The sequence below is a fragment of the Stegodyphus dumicola genome, chromosome 1 (genome assembly GCF_044657685.1).
Source record: "Stegodyphus dumicola isolate Sdum_Otavi_A_Nest chromosome 1, ASM4465768v1".
Taxonomy (NCBI): domain Eukaryota; kingdom Metazoa; phylum Arthropoda; class Arachnida; order Araneae; family Eresidae; genus Stegodyphus; species Stegodyphus dumicola.
The window spans coordinates 20,878,148-20,894,876 of NC_140768.1; the positions used below are offsets into that span (position 1 = coordinate 20,878,148).

General features: G+C 33.7%; 1 protein-coding gene across 1 annotated transcript in view; it reads left to right on the forward strand.

Moving 5' to 3' along the window:
- Nucleotides 1-14,362, forward strand: part of LOC118183758 (gonadotropin-releasing hormone receptor-like) — a 63,474-nt gene extending 49,112 nt beyond the window's left edge. Inside the window, exons 2-4 of the mRNA XM_085825697.1 lie at nt 5,174-5,357; nt 8,905-8,910; nt 12,689-14,362. Of these exons, the coding sequence (XP_085681823.1) occupies nt 5,174-5,357; nt 8,905-8,910; nt 12,689-13,077 (579 nt within the window). The 3' untranslated portion in view covers nt 13,078-14,362. The remainder of the gene's footprint in view (nt 1-5,173; nt 5,358-8,904; nt 8,911-12,688) is intronic.
- The last annotated feature ends 2,367 nt before the right edge of the window (nt 14,363-16,729 follow it).

Below are 16,729 nucleotides of genomic sequence, written 5' to 3' on the forward strand. Positions count from 1 at the left end.
ACTTGTTTTGTATTGTGTTGTATTTAGCACTACTGATTGAGGTTGCTTAATTGTATTTGAATTTGTCATTGAAACTATTGCTGTAGTGTATCTTCTCATATTGTTGTCATTGATTTACATTGTCTTGGGTCCTCCTTGAAAGCTCTGATCGCTCGTCACGTTTTACGAACTTGTCCGATTGGGTTGTCTTGCTTCTTTTGGTACTTCTCTTCTTACCCTTATCTCCGTTTTCTCATCTGAGATTTTCTCCACGTCCGGATTTCTTTATGTCAAGTGCCCTTGGGCTTTAATTCTGGAACTGGCAACATTGCTCTTCGCAATAGCTCGGTCAATTATAGAGTCTAAGTCTTTTTGGCTTTCTTTCTGCTGACGATCGAGTGTGTGGGGAGTGTGTGTATCACACCAGATTAGGAAGTCACACTTTCAACACCGCAACAATAAACGTAAAGGTATCACTATAAAGCCTAATACCGTAAGTGCTGATGACTGTAGCGGCAACCAACAAGCAAAGCTATCCTTCATAATTAAGTTCCGAACCATTGATGACAGGATTCAGCTCAAAAATCAAATCGTCCAATGTGTAGAGTAGAATTTCATACAGAACACAGCCAACGAAATCAAACTGTAATAATAGACCAGCCAAGGAAATAGAACAATGCGTTCATTAGAGCCTTTGGGAACAGTTTATGAAATTTTGAGCATTTAAAAACTGTAAAGATAGGAAATGTGCAATAGATTCTGTACATAACATTATAGAGTTCCTCTTGTATTCTATCAAATTAAGTGTCGAGGAACCTAGTGAACTACTAATCGAATAATCGCTTAGGTCCAACAAAAGAAACGTAAACTCAAGAAGGGTTAGTTACCCTTTATTTGCTTAAAATAAGATTAACAGTTGGCAAAGCCCTCATTCTAGTAGGGAATTGTGATCTGAAACAAGGAACGCTAGCAAAGCAAAATTAAATTAAAGTAACTGTTATAAAATTAAATATACCTTTCAACCTAATGAATTAGTTTTGCAGTTGTTCAAATAAAAGTTAATAAAAAATCATTAGTTTCTATAAAACTTTCCGTGGTACTTACGTATTAACGCAACCAGGCCAAAATCCGCATAAACTGTCAAATTTGGCGACCCTACTTACGGCAACCCTACGTGTTATACGTAGTTTTGTAAAAAGAGCATGTAGAGATTCACAAAATTTTCGTGCATTTTCGTGCAAATTTTTGTAATTTATGAGAAAATAGCAGTGTACATGGATAAAGTCAAGAGTGTGTGCAATGCCATATTTGTGCAATTGTGGGATGTTTTTTTAAGTAAAAATAAGTCGACGTGTACCTGGATATGGCCAATACGGTTTTCAATCAGTGCTAAAAGCAATAGCCAAAAGATTTCCGCCTAAAAAATAATTCTGCAACTTATTCAAATTCGAAACCGGAAGGGTTTAATTACTATTTTATATTTTAAAACAAAATAATATAAAAAACTGTATTAAAAATTATCTGTAATTAATAAATGTACATTTTCTTTCTATTCATACTTTTTTACTCAAACTTACAAATAGCGCCAACTTGGTTGCGATAATACGTAAGTACCCTTTCCGTATATCACATCTAAAATGCTTTTTAGCAACTTTCTTGGGAGACGGGGAAAAGTGATTAGTTTCAACTTAATTTTTCTTGAAATTTCTTTCTGCTTCCATTTTATTCGTTTTAAGTTCAACACAACGAATTTCCGGTAGAAAAGCTGACTTGGAATTAAAATGAGATTTCATCTTCCTGCACGTACAGGTAGGTAGAATCAAGGTTATTAAATATACGAGGTTGTGTTCTTTCCAACGCTCGAGTCACTTAACTTACAGAAGTGAGAGAAACGAAGATACAATTACATTTAATTCCCCAAGTGAGCAGATTACGCGTCAATGACGTTACACGCTCAAAGATTTCTGGTCGGGAAGAGCAAACCTTGTAGTAAAGTAACCTTGGGTAGAATTAATATTATTTAAGCGACATCTTACCGTACTCCCTGAAGAAGATTCTTGCAATTTCAATGAACCTCTGGGGAAATTTCGCAGTATCTTAAGATACACGGTTCAGATACTGAGGTGCTGGTAAGTGAACAGCCATAGTAAACTTAATAGAGCTTATGTAATGTTTTCCATTACTGTTTGAAAAATGGAAAGTAAAAGCTTTCTTTTTATGTTTATCTTTTGCTATAGAAAAACAAAATACAGATTTGCAAAATACAAAAACAGTACTTCTACGTAAATCAATTTTCGGAGCAACGTTTAAAAAAATTCAGTTCAAGTATCAAGTAGAAGGACTTTCAGTTAAATTAAGTGGCATCATCACGCAGTAAATGAAAATAAAGTGATTTTTCCCCCTTTCCCTTGTTTTCTCTCGCAAATGGAACTGCTTCGCAAGTGTTTGTTTGTTCAAAGTTATTAGGTTTGGTTTGGTTTATTTAATTATGGCAAAGCACACTAGGGCTATCTGCCTAATAAAAGTTATTAGGAAAAATAGCTCTTAATTCAAATAACTTTAGAACATAATCAAAGCCAGAAAAATCCTCTGCTCCGAATTTGATTTCTTTCTGTAATATTCAGTTATGGCGTCAAAAGTTTTACTTCCTTTCATATATTTTCTTCAAAATGTTTTTACTCTCTGAAGAAGAGTGAGTGAGTGAGTGAGTGAGTGAGAGATTATGGCGCAAAACCAAAGTTGATTATAGTGCGCCAAACGCGAGATGGAGTGAGTACAATTGATGAAATTAAAATACAATAAATAAAAACAAGTAGACAAATGCATCAAATCCAGAGGATGAAGTCATATAAAAACAAGTTAAAACCACACATTTAAAATTCAAGACACAATTTTCAAAACAAATTACATTAGGTGATAAAAGCCAGTCTCTTTTAAATAATAAAATAAATTACAATTCACCTCCCTTCCGATTAAACGGTCGAGAGGTAAGTCACAGCTATTAAAATACTTCTGACGAAGGTTATTAAAATATGGACACTCAATTAAAGTATGACGGACAGATAGACAAACATTACAATTTTAACAAACAGGCTCATTCTCTGCTTTTAAAAGGTAGCCATGTGTCACTTCTGTGTGACCAATTCTGAGGCGAGTCAAAAGAACTTCTTCTTTACGATTTCCAGCAAAATCCCAATGCTCAATTCTAGGCTTTACATGTCTTAACTTGTTTTGACGCCTCTCTGAAGAAGAAAACTTCGTTACATTCTTTTGAAATGCATAAAGTTATTTCATAAAATCGCCGTTAATTTAAAATTAAATTTTCTTTAATTTCAAAACTACGGGATATGAACACTTATGCTGCATATTTTATGCATTTAAGAATATCAAAATTACATGTCTAAATCTAATAACCTGATTAAGTTTCATATCAGCTTTCGGTTGCGTAATGAAGTTTCAGAAGAATGAGATATTTTGTCACAAAATATTTTACATATATATAATCAAGAAATCATAACTAAATTAAAACTGGTGGTAATCAGTCTAATTGGAAGAACGGCAGCAGAAGAATTTTCAACAAAGTCACGTTTCTGATTGCAGTGCCCGAAATCTGCTTTCTTGACCGTGGGCACCGGGGTCCGTAAGCATATGCCCTGAACACGTGGTCATTTTATGAAGGATTCCCAGTGTTTAGTCCCCAAGTTATGTTTAGTCCCCAAGCGATAAAATGAGTACCAAGTTCGCTTGGTACCCAAAATGAGTACCAAGCGAACTTGGTACTCATTTTAGCGACCCAAGTGATAGAAATCAAAGGATGAAAAGCTGAGTCGATACCAGTTTCTCAGTTTCTTTAAAACTTTTAACACTAATGTCAGATAATTTTAATACCCGAAGGATTGCGTCCGTATAAGTTTCTAAAGCTAAAGCGCCGTTGATGGGCGATTTTAGTTTCATGATACTGCGAAACACACACAAGCTATTTCTTTCACAGACATCGTTTCTAATTATCTATTCCTTCTATGCTTCCAGTCTGCTGCGTCGTAAAAGATAACCTATGGTAATAAGTCTATTTAGTGATAAAAATTGGATACATTTATCTTTCCCGGTTATTCCATATAAAATTTTTAGACTCAGGGAAAGACCTTTATTAGACCTTTACTCCCCCTATGTAACAGACATACAATTTTATAGATCTTTACTCACCCCGTATAATGCAACAGATCTAATCTTCGAAAGATACATTTGTTTTTTAGTGCTTAGATTGAGTTAAGATCCAATTGTTTAGCTGGAAATGTATTCGTGTAGGCTGTGTTATACATAAATACATAATTAATATAATTTCAGAAGTGTTGTACCGTTACTAAATTATAGATATTTGTATATAGAAGCTAATTGAAATGGTGCTTTGTCAATGTTATTTCTTGTGCTGGTAAGTTAATGAATTATTTTGGCATTGCATTAATATTAATATATGCTTAGATTGGCTTAGATTGTAGCGGTTACTTTACGTTTCTAACAGTTATTTTAAGTTCAAACACGCTTTACTGTCTACTCTCGTTTCCCAGAGACTATTCCCTACCTAAATGAGTTTTTTGTATTGCGTTTTATGCAAATGAGGTAGAAGAAGTAGAAAGTTCGACTTATATTTTTCAAGAAAGAATGCTTAGGAGTCCTTTATTAGTGCGTTTTTGTCTTCTGGCTACTTCGTTCTTAACTCTCGGCCGTATTGTATGTGGCTGTTGAGAATCGCCGGCCATGTTAACTTAAGGACCAACTACAGGGATTTGTGTCTAGCTTCGACTATTTAGTTTAGTATTAGATTAGTTTCTCATTTTCTTATCCTCATTTAAAAGCCCAAGTGGAGGCTTTCCTGTAATCCCGAGGAGGAGCCATCTGATATTATTTCTTTGACTGAATAAAAGGGTATTTTAAACCTTCTCAAGTCTCTGTAGTAACTACTTGAACTCAGCGTACTTAGTTCACTAGGTTCCTCGACATCATATCTAGACAAAGTACTGAGGAACATTACAAGATACACAGCCTCATTTCCTTCGACCATTTATAATTTTTTTACTTTTGAACCCCTAACGAAAGCTCTTCAGTACTGTAAACATTTAATGCAGATTAAGATATCATGATCCTAAAAAATTCTTTATGAAGTATGAATAAATCCTTCTCTTACCTGTCCTTCCAGGCAGTTATCTTCAGAGTGGCTAAGGGTCCTTTCCTGGAAGAATTCTACCAGTGCGTGACATATGGCTTCTACACAGCAGCATGGCAAGAACAGCTGTATACATCCATCAGCCTCTTTTGCATGTTTATTGTGCCTCTGTGTATCCTCATCGCAACATACGCCACAACATTTGCTACTATTGTTAGTAAGTATATGTTCGTAAATTGTGCAAATATTTAAATGACCTAGCGTATACCTTTATAAAGAATTTTAATTGATATAAATTGAATCATTCCAACTACTGCAAGTTATTAAAGACTGTTTGGATAGAGATGGTGTAACGAAGTAGAATAAAGTTATCTGCCTTGAGAACCGGAAATCGTCACATTGTGAAAGGGTTTTTTTAGAGGCATAAAACTTTACTTTTTTATATATAAATCCGTAGATAATTTTAAAGGAGAAGCTTCTACGCATTTCGAAGAAGAGAATAAGCAATGTTTTCTCGGGGGGGAAAACACTAAACTTACTCAAAATTATATAAATGAAAAATCTGCAACTAAAAATCCGTTTCATCAAATTCGAAAATGATTAAAAAGAAATTTTAATATATATTAAAAAAAATATACAAGGATTCAGTGAAAAGAAAAGAGGAATACGTGGACTTTTTCAGAAAGAAAATAAAGGAGGATATGCTATCTATGTAAATTTAAATGTATTCGGCATTCCAGTGAAATGCATGTTTCATTGAAAAGGTAAACTCATATGAATTATTTTAAATAAGCATCGTGAAGCTTTGAGCTTCAAAGTATGAACTACTTTTAATTAACTGTTTTCTAATTAATAAAATTCTTTATTTTTTTTACCGAATATTTTATACACATCTTTTTCTCCCAATTTTATGTGTGATAGAGTTTTACTGCCTTTTTATAAAGTTTAAATATCATATCATCCTTCCATAAAGTTTTAAGTGCAAGTAAAGTTCTCGATTAAAACTATTTTAATACTTTTTTAACCCCATAAGCCTAAATGTAGTATTCAGCTATGTAAATTTAATGATGATATAAAGTCATTTTCCATCTTCAAAAGTAGCATTTTTGGAATTAACAACAATGACCTTTTCAGGAAAAATTCAGCAATACTTTTTCATTTTTCGTAGATTCCATAGCCCCCCTCCACAGACCCGAAAATAGTGCTAGAAATATATCTACCCAGGTAACCAACCAGGTAACTGGGTAGGTACCTGGTACCTGGTGGATACCTGGGTAGATATATACCAGGTACCAGGTATATATCTACCCAGGTATCTACCAGGTAACTACCTAAGAAAGTTTGTTCGGTTTTTGAGAACAGTTACTTTTGGTGCGTTAGTGTGGACAAATTGATTCTGATGACATCATATGTTTACATTCCTTTCAAACCTTATTCCGTACAGAGTGGTTCAGTACTTCGCACGTTTCGTTATTGGCTTTGTAGGAAGTCAAAGAACATGTCTTTGGAAAAGGAGGTTTGAGGCCGATTTTGCTTTACGGGTACATATTAGGAAACAGAGCTGAGAGGCCGTTAAAAGAATATGCTCCGTATTTAGACAGACAGTGAGTGAACAGACTGCTCGAAAGTGGTTCAGCCGATTTTCTACTGGACGAGAGCCTTGGTGACAAACCTCGTATTGGTCGTCCATCCACCCTCGACGAAGTCCATCTGGAGGAGAAAATCAAGCATTACTCATCTTCATTAAACCTGCCAGAAACCTTGCACACAGATTTGAAGTATCTGATGAACCCATTCGATCACATCTTCATAACCTTGGGATGACATGTAACTAAGCAAGTGGGTTGTTCATGTCCGAGGAGAACAAACTCCAACGGTTGAACATCTGCAATGGTCTTTCCTGCCGCGCCGTAATAAAGACTTACTTCTGAACCAAATCTTGACATGTGACGAAAAATGGATCATATATGATAACCGAAAGAGGAAATATCATTGGTTGACTTCTGGTTCAGTCTCATCGGCCGCTAAACTGCACATTCATTAAAAAAAGGTAATGCTTTCTGTTTACTGGAACATCGCTAGCATATTCCACTATGAATATTTAGAAAGCGTAAAAAAACCCATAACAGCTGAGGTCTACTCGTCAAAACTGTAAAGAGTTTCAGCTGCACTGCATCAGAAGCAGCCAGCACTGGTCAACAAAAAAGGAGTTCTCCTCCTCCACGATAATGCCAGACCTCATACGGCAAAAACGACCAAAGATGTGATCAAAACACTGTCTGGCAAGTTCAGTCTCAGCCACCCTATTCCACCCCATCTGACTATTACCCATTTTTTGACCATGCAATAACCACTTGCGGGAACAACAGTTCCGTAAACGCGATTATGTCACAAAAGCTGTATCTCAATTTTTGGCCTCCAGGAAGAGGATTTCTTCATAAAGGGCTAAGCCTATGTCTCGTGGGAAACATGAAATTGAAGCCAATAGTGATTTAGAAGAATGGAATGGGTGTTTAAGATTTTTGTGGACCGTTTTTGATGAGTGACGAAAACGGCACGAAATTTCTTGGTTACCTGATAAGTTTATAATTCTCAGAATCTTGATAAAGCAAACCTAACGTACTGCACAGTTCGTCTTTATAATTAAAAACATGTTTCAACAGACAAATGCATCCCTTTCACTCCAAGGCAGACGCATCTGTTTCTTCCAGTAGCAATCAAGTATCAAAGCGTTTGTTGCTTGGTGGCATTTTATAAAGATACGTAGAAATCTACCCAATCAGTGGGCTCGTGTAACTTAAGAAATATGCGGAATTGCGAGTTGAACATCACTTACACTGGTGTTCAAAATTTAAAGTATTTTCAGATTTAGTTAGTTATCCCCAAAACTGATGGATAGATTTCAACGAAATTTTGTACGGACGAGATTGATATAAAACACATAAATACAAAGAAAATAAAAAGAAGGAAAAAAAAAAGAAAAGGAAAAACAAGAGAGTCGTTGCACATGACCATGCATAAGGCTAATCGTGCTAATCATGAATCGTGCGTAAGCATGGAATGAGTTCCCCCATTTTTGTCATCCAAGCCGAGTTTGATTCCATCCGTAATGGGTGAGAGCCGTTTTAGCTGCCAGGGGTAGCAGCTGTTCCTACCAATTTCACACTCCTGTAAACCTCCAAAAGGCTTACAAATTTAGTCATTTTTGTCTTCATACCATACTGTTTACATGCAATAAATATCTTTTTTGTATTCGCTTTCCTTCATGGTATTGCAATTTTAATGGTCAGTAGCGTATTAAGTTTGTCAATAACTAATAAATACCGAACTCACCTCGCATAAACAGGAAACCTCATTAAAATGGCATAAATGCGTAGATAACATTATCCATATCATAAAAATCGGGGACAGAAGAAGGAATATAAGCTATTAATACAATTTCATTATGAAATAAAAGAATCTAGTGCCAAACTGCAAATTTTCTTAAAGGCTGTTAAGTAAAAAAAAGCGAAAATGAACAGTTGAGATTAAAATATAAATATTATTAATAATAAGTGGTGTAGTGTGAAAATAAAAACATTCTAGTTTCATAGCTTTCAAAAATAAAATTTAACATTCAAGAAATTAAGTGAAGTAATATCTGTCTTTCATACGTTATATAAATTTATTTCTATCTGGCATATCTGTTTTATAATAATATTGTAGTAGATTAAAGCCTTAGACCTAAAAATTATTTAGCTTGATATTTTTCATTCCTTTTTCAGATTCTGGTAAGTGTTCTTACCTCATTGCCAACCATTTACATGTAAGTAACTTTTTTTCATATTTTCTGTAACTTTTAATTTCTCAAATAGCGAAAGGAAAAACAGATTTCGTAAGAAAGCTAGGAAACATATTGAAGGAAAAAAATAAATGGATGGATGATAGAATTTTTTTTGGGGGGGGAGCATAACCCCAAGGGTTAGGATGCGCCATACACATGATTGAAGGAAAAGATCAAAAGAATAATTAACATTCTATTACTTGAAGGCCTTTCTTCTTAATGCAATCAATGCATATATATATATATATATTATTTTATTTTTAAGTTGAATACATGAAGTTGATTTTCATTAAGAAATTTTCATCTTCTTTTTCGTTTTATTTACCTTTACTTTTTGTATTCAATTTATGTTAATTGATAATTACTTTTTAGTCTTTATACGACATTAGTTCTGTTTTCGTGTTAAAGGTTTTAAAGGTACTGAGCTGAGTTTCGTAGTTCTTTATTTCGTAATATAAAATACTTGTTTTTGGTTTTCGCGAAGTAAAATTTTTTGAGAAGAAAATCTATACAATTCTTCGAATTGTTTCTTCAAAGCTAAGAATTAATCTATTATCTTGAGGATAATTCTGTTAAAATTATTTTATGATTAGGACTATCACCTAACTCAGTCCTAACAAGCATTTTATATTCGATTAGTGTTAAGGAAACTTGCATATTTCGGATGAAAAGGAAAGAAACTTATGTCAGAAAAGAAGAAATTAATAAATCTCCACCGCTATTTTTTTTTTTAGTCTATAAATACGTGTTCTAGTTTACATCTACTAAAACTGTGCAAAGAGCTTCCTTAGTTGGTGAATTAGACTTTTTGAATACTTTTATCACCTAATCCCTAGAAAAAGTAAGTTTGATTATCTTTGTTAACTAGGCAAATTTCTTGTACACTAGCTCACTCACTAAGTTTAATTAACTTAGTGAGTGAGTAATTTACTATAACCAGCACGACTCTCTCTTGTATATTACATTAATATGCGCCTTCTATAGTCAGCAGACGTAGGTCGGAGATTAAGTAATCTGCTGGAAACCTTACTATGTCATCTGGGTTTCTGGATTCGGATGATCATCTCGGACAAGAACTCCATATCATATTTTGCTTTGGCAGTTCCACGACAAGATTGAATCCATGGAGGTAGGAAGTAAGATGGAGTCGCCCTAAACAAGTTTCTCCCGTACCCTGCTCTGAAGCACCGACGATCCCTACGTGGTGACCAAAACATTGGGTCATTTACCATTGAGTTCTATGGGATTTGACGCGTTCGGATGTAAATATTTTGTAATTACGTCGTAAATATACATATAAATGTATATATTTTCTTTTTCTACAATACTTCAGAGTCCTAAGTATGTGAAAACAACATATTTTTAAACAACATTTCATTCTGAACGGAATTAAATGCTATACTTTTCACAGGACAGTTTTCTCAGAATGGTTTAATTTGAATGAAATATTTTCACAAGTTTTCGTTAATTACATTAGAAAAAAATTAAGGTAATTCGATTTTATTCGGTTAAGGTACAAAAATTAAGATCAAAGTTTATTGTATTATTAATATTAAAATTATGCATTATTTCTTTTCTATTTATAGACCTTCTTCCTAAACTACTTTCTTAAATATGACATGATTTTTTGGCTTCTGATGCATCTTTTAAATCGAAAAATGTAAGTCAATTTATAATTAATGCTCTATTCGGTTCATTTTAAGTTAGAGAATTATTAGGAATTAGCGAAATACTTTAAATAAGTATTTCGCTAATCCCTAATAATTAAATAGGTATTAAATAGTACTTGACTTTCTCTGAACATTTCTGAAAGGGAATAAAATAAGTTTTTTTTTTTTTTTTTTTTTTTTTTTTTTTTTTTTTTTTAAGTATTATTTAAAACTTGTAACTGAGTTATTATAAAATGTAAGGGGAATAATTCTTTTAATTATACTTATCAGATTTTTTTTTACCCTTCATTTCAACAATACATATTCCAAAACTCTTTATTACGTTCTTAAGTGCGCATTTCATAGCATTTGCTTTACAATACATTTAACAGATTGCTTTCCAATACGAAAAATTCTTGCTTAAATAGTTTTATAACGTATTTTTCAACAGGATTTCAATTTATATTTATAATTCAATATTAAGGTTATTATATATTTAGATAACATTTATAATCATTATAAATTAGATACATTTAATAATTAGATTTCTTCACAGTACTTTCACAGTTGTTTATAAGTGAATAAATTCTTCATTTCAAATACATTTATAAATAATTTAATGAATATTTAAGTATTTTGTCAAAGGAAGATACATGCTTTTTGCAAGCACATGCATAAATACCCATACATATTTCCTATTTTTCATTTCCGGCATGTGCAAATCTTTAATTTCTGTGCATTCACAATATTTTTCGTGTAAAGTAATTTACACTAATTTAGCATACACCCGAAAGTTTTACATAAAAAATATATATGAATATAATTTGAATGAAAATTATAAGTATTATTTTTAATACCCACTCAAAGGTCAGTTTTTCTTCAAAATTCCTCCACGATGGCATCTCTCTCTTTAGGCAGATAGCCCTTGCATGCGTTACTCTATTTAATAAAAACTTTATCTGACCTATGTGCCTAATTACAAATATTTTAACATGCATAATTTTATATTTATAAAACGTGTAAGCCCAAAGTAATTATTTTTCAGATATATAAAATTAAAACGATGAGTTTAAAATGAGCAGCAATAAAGGCTCTCCTCTAAAAAATTTTAAAAGGTACATGTTACAATAATATATGGATGTGAAAAAATTTTTTTTATTTAAAACATTTTGACGTTTGGAAAATAAAATAAAAGTAGCGAATACTCTATCAAGGGTATCGAAAGACGTATACAATTTTAAATGTACCACCATAAGGTATTTTTCATTCTTTAAGCATAACATTTTTCTTAAAATCTATATTTTTGTAGTGCAACAGCTTATAATTTTATAAAACAAATTCATAATCAAAATCGCTGTTGTTAGTTATCGAAAAATAACCAAGATGTGATTTTTGCGTAAATGTCACTAAACTATACAAATTGCAATTATCCATCACACTATGAATGTTTCTTTCATGCGAAAGTGTCCCTTTTTCGATTTCTATGGAATTGTCGTGTGTCGAAATACTATCAGAATCTTGTCAAGCGAGCTTCTGAATGTAAACAAAGAACACCCCATCTGGTGACCCAAGCTTCAAAGCAGTGCTTCACTTTTAGCGCGGGTTGGCCCCTCCTCCCTTTCCTACCTCCATGATTGAATCCCATCATTTACGTAAAAATGATGGCTTGTCCTCGAGTAGTCGAAATAGCTCCAGACTTGAGACATCTTTGTCCATTTTAAGTTAGAACTAGGCAAGAAAACAGAATCCACACAGTCCGTGTACAGTTGTTCTAAATGCTGAGCTAATGAAAAACGACTGTTGGTAATCAAAATTAATATAAAAACCTAATTTAGCTGAATGTTACATTTCATCAATAGTTATTTCGTTGGCAACAATCCAAATACCAATAGGCCACCAGAGAACAGTGAAAGAAAGGCTCTTTTTTGTCTGTACTAACTAAATTGCGATATTAACTATGAGAGATCTTAATTCCCATACCATAAAATATAAAGAGTAATAAACACAGAATAATGAGAGTTTGGGTAATAAATTATCATAATATTTATGATTATTAATTATTTTTTATTTTCTCAGGTAAAGCTCGTGTATTTGGAGGACCTCTGGAAGATTCCAGACGCAAACTTCTTCGCAAGGCAAAGATTAAATCTCTGTGGATCACTGTAGTAATCGTATTGACTTTTATTGTCTGTTGGACACCTTACTATATCAGCATGGTCATATCTGTGTTTCTGGATCCGGATGATCAGCTCGGGCAAGAACTCCACGATGTCATATTTTTCTTCGGTAGTTCCACGGCAGTATTGAATCCCATCATCTACGGAGCCTTTCATTTACGGAAAAATAATGGATTGTCCTCGAGTAGTCGAAATAGCTCCAGACTTGAGACATCTTTGTCCATCTTAAGGAAAGTTAGAACTGGGCAAGCAAACAGAATCCATGCAGTCCGTGTACAGTTGTTCTAAATGTTAAGCTAATGAAAATCAGTTAAGATTTTATAACTATTTAGTCCTTTCCTCGATGTAATTTATGCATGAATGTTTTCGTCCTGACAATCAGATAGTTATTTGGGAGAACAAAATGGTAAATTTAAGCATAAACTATTGCTATTAGTTCTGGAGTACAAACAGCTGTAATTTTTACGGTTAGCTTTCTAGTATTTGGCAAACGTAAATTAAACGCATTCACTAAATTGTGATGGTAAAAACTACGAAATAGATTTCCCATCATTGAGATTCCCGACCACATTTTCTTTAACATTCAGAAACTTTTGATGTGAAATTTGATATTCTGACATCTTGTTAACTCAGACATTCAGTAAATTTACGTAAGCCTTTCGTGTAATAGTTACTCTTGCTTGTGATTCGTTATATAGATGTTAAAATCAACTGAATATCACAGCTAGCTCATTAAAGCCAATAACTAAATTCCTTTTTTACTCAGCTCTCTGGTACTTGCAATTTGTAGTAATTTATAGTCAAAGGCTTCACAGCTGATTCAGAGGTTAATTGGAGATCCAGGTTCCTTTTAGAAAAATTGCTATGTTTCGACATTTCTACACTCTCTTTCAATTCTTGAAAACGTTTCACAACTAAACCCAAATAAACTTTCAATTGCGAAATTTTGGTTAATAAAACAAATTATAAATAAAGTCAAATTAAACTGTAATATAAAGCAATTTCTGTAAGGACATTGCATTGCATGGGTTTAAAATTGTCACTAAAATTAAATAAATGTCAACCTCAAAACTATACAAGATTCTCAAAGTTTTAGTACATGTATTGATAGGTTGTGATCTTTGTATGTAACGCTTTGAGTAAACTGAAATTATTTAATTGTAAGTGTGGCTGTTAATGACCGTTAAATTCCCAAAGTAGCATCTTTTAACGTCTTCAGTAGTAAACTGTTTATAAACTCTTTAGCACCGGAACAACGTTTAGCTAATGAGATCCAAGTTACTGGATTAACTGCAAAGATAATAATGTTTAGTCTTAGAAAAATGTAAAAGAAAAAATTGAAAATATTCTCCCTCCTAAAACTTTGAATAGTTTCTTTTAAAAATCTTTTGAAGCGGTATTTTGTTTTAGCTTGTAAAATCCTGCTTTACTTTGTGAATTCTGGTTTATGCAATTTAGAATTGGAAATAATAATAGATTTATGTATTAGTAAAATTGCTCTAACATTTTTTTATGAAGTCATCCTTGTAATTTCATAACAAAGAAATTCTTTTGTGGTAGACTCGAAGTTTCATACTTGATCCTGCAAATAAAATAGATTTACCGTATGAAAACATTTATCTTCGTAATACGTAGCGTATTCGGAAACTAAGTACCTTTTCATTCTAGCGCCGTCGCAGCGCTGTGGTAGGCGTCCCGCGCATGCGCACTAGTCTTTCTTGTTCACTGACTTTCAATTGTCGCCATTTTGGTTGCTCTATGTTGTGTTTTCAGTTTGCTGTGCACATTCAAAATGTTTAAGACAATTACTTCTCCCGCTGACTGTGAGATTCGTGCCGTGAGTAAATTTTTGAACGCGAGGAATGTTAAACCGGCCGAAATTTATCGTCAAGTGACAGAAGTTTACGGTGAATACGCGATAAGTGATGGAATGGTGAGAAAGTGGGTAAGAATGTTTAATGCATGTCGAACAAATGTCCACGCCGAGGCTCAGAGTGGTCGGCCTTCTGTTGTCACCGATGATTTGGTAAGGAAAGTTGATGAAGCAATTCAAGAGAACAGACGCTTCACAATGACAACTCTTTCAGAGGCATACCCATGAATTTCACGTACTGTTTTGTTCGAAATTGTGTCTGACTGCTTGAATTATCGCAAACTGTGTTCCCGATGGGTTCCAAAAATGCTCACTGATGTTCACAAATCAAAGCGACTTGGTAGTGCCCTGACATTTCTCACGCGGTACAGTGATGAGGGAGAAAACTTTTTAAACCAAATTGTGACAGGTGATGAAACTTGGGTGTGTCATTTCACACCAGAATCGAAACAACAATAGATGGAGTGGAGACACACTCCTTCTCCGAAAAAACAAAAGTTCAAAGTGACAATGTCATCACAAAAAAAGTCATGTGCACTGTCTTCTGGGATAGGAAAGGCGTTTTGCTTACTGAATTTCTTCCCAGAGGTGAAACCATTAATGCGGCACGATATTGTGAGACTTTAATAAAACTAAGGCGTGCCATTCAAAACAAACGAAGAGGAATGCTCAGTAAAGGAATTGTGTTGCTCCATGACAATGCTCGGCCCCATACTGCTGGTGTTACTCAATCGTTAATTCGACAGTTTTATTGGGAGCAGTTCGATCACCCGCCGTACAGCCCGGACTTGGCGCCGTCCGACTATCACTTGTTCCTGCACATGAAGCTCGAGCTTGGTGGCAAGCGCTTTGGATCTGACAATGACACGAAAAATGCTGTGGATTCGTGGTTATCGAAACTGGCGGGAAGTTTCTTTGACTATGGTATACAAAAACTGGTCACCCGCTATGACAAGTGTTTGATCATTGGCGGAAACTATGTTGAAAAATAGTTTAAGACATGTATTTCCATGTAAAAATAAAATTGGATTCGAAAAAATTGTTTTACTTTTTTTTTTTTTTTTTTTTTTTTTCCCTTCTTTTTTTCAAAACGGTACTTAGTTTCCGAATACGCCTCGTATTTAAAGGAAAAAAATCATTGAAACAAAACAGAAAGAAGAAGAATATAGCTCTAAATAAGCTAAAATTATTATTCGAAATCCTCTATCACTTGAAAATAAATATAATACATTATTTACTTCCAGATCTAGAATAGCAGAGCACTTGAATACTTAAGACTGAAAATACACGACGCAGATTCTACTGTACGCAAGTTGCCTCTAATTTGTGGGCCGTCAGATGTTACTAGTCAAAACCTACTCTATCCAACGTTGCATATTCTTCGCGCACGAAGGTGGTATAAGATGCTGGCTGGGCTAATGGCACGGATTCGTCTCGGTGGCATATTTCGTAAGTGCACATCTATATAGCCGCCGAGGAAGTGACCTCTAGAATGGACCAATAGGCTTCCAGTAGTATTTCTGTTATTTCACATGACCTTCGCCACCCTTTGACAATGTTTTGCTACGCAATTTCCTGCACAAAATAATTAAAGCATGTGCATTTCTTGTGAACATTTTCAGTGCGAAGTTAGATCGAATATAAGCATAATTATATATGTAAATAATAGAAGTCTTAGCACTTTTTATTGCCGTCTATATGAAAAAGACGTTCTATAATAATAAGCAATGCACAGCTTAATTCAAAGTGAACTTACCCAGTTTGTTTCTACATATTTGGTGTGGGGAATTTCACATTTCTAACTGTTCACTCTTAATTGTATTGCCTGCACAAGAAATGATCTTCAAAGAGAATAAATTTACCTTATTCACAACGAATATTTTAAATTTATTCATATGTAACTTTTAATGTTAGCAATAGGTATAATTAGATTATTCACAATACATATCTTAAATCTTAGACTTTAAAAATAAAAGGAATGCAAACATTGAGACAAGAAAATGCTATATTCTTTGTAACACTTTCAGTTATTCTCAGCTCAATAAAAAAAATTGTAGACCTGAATTC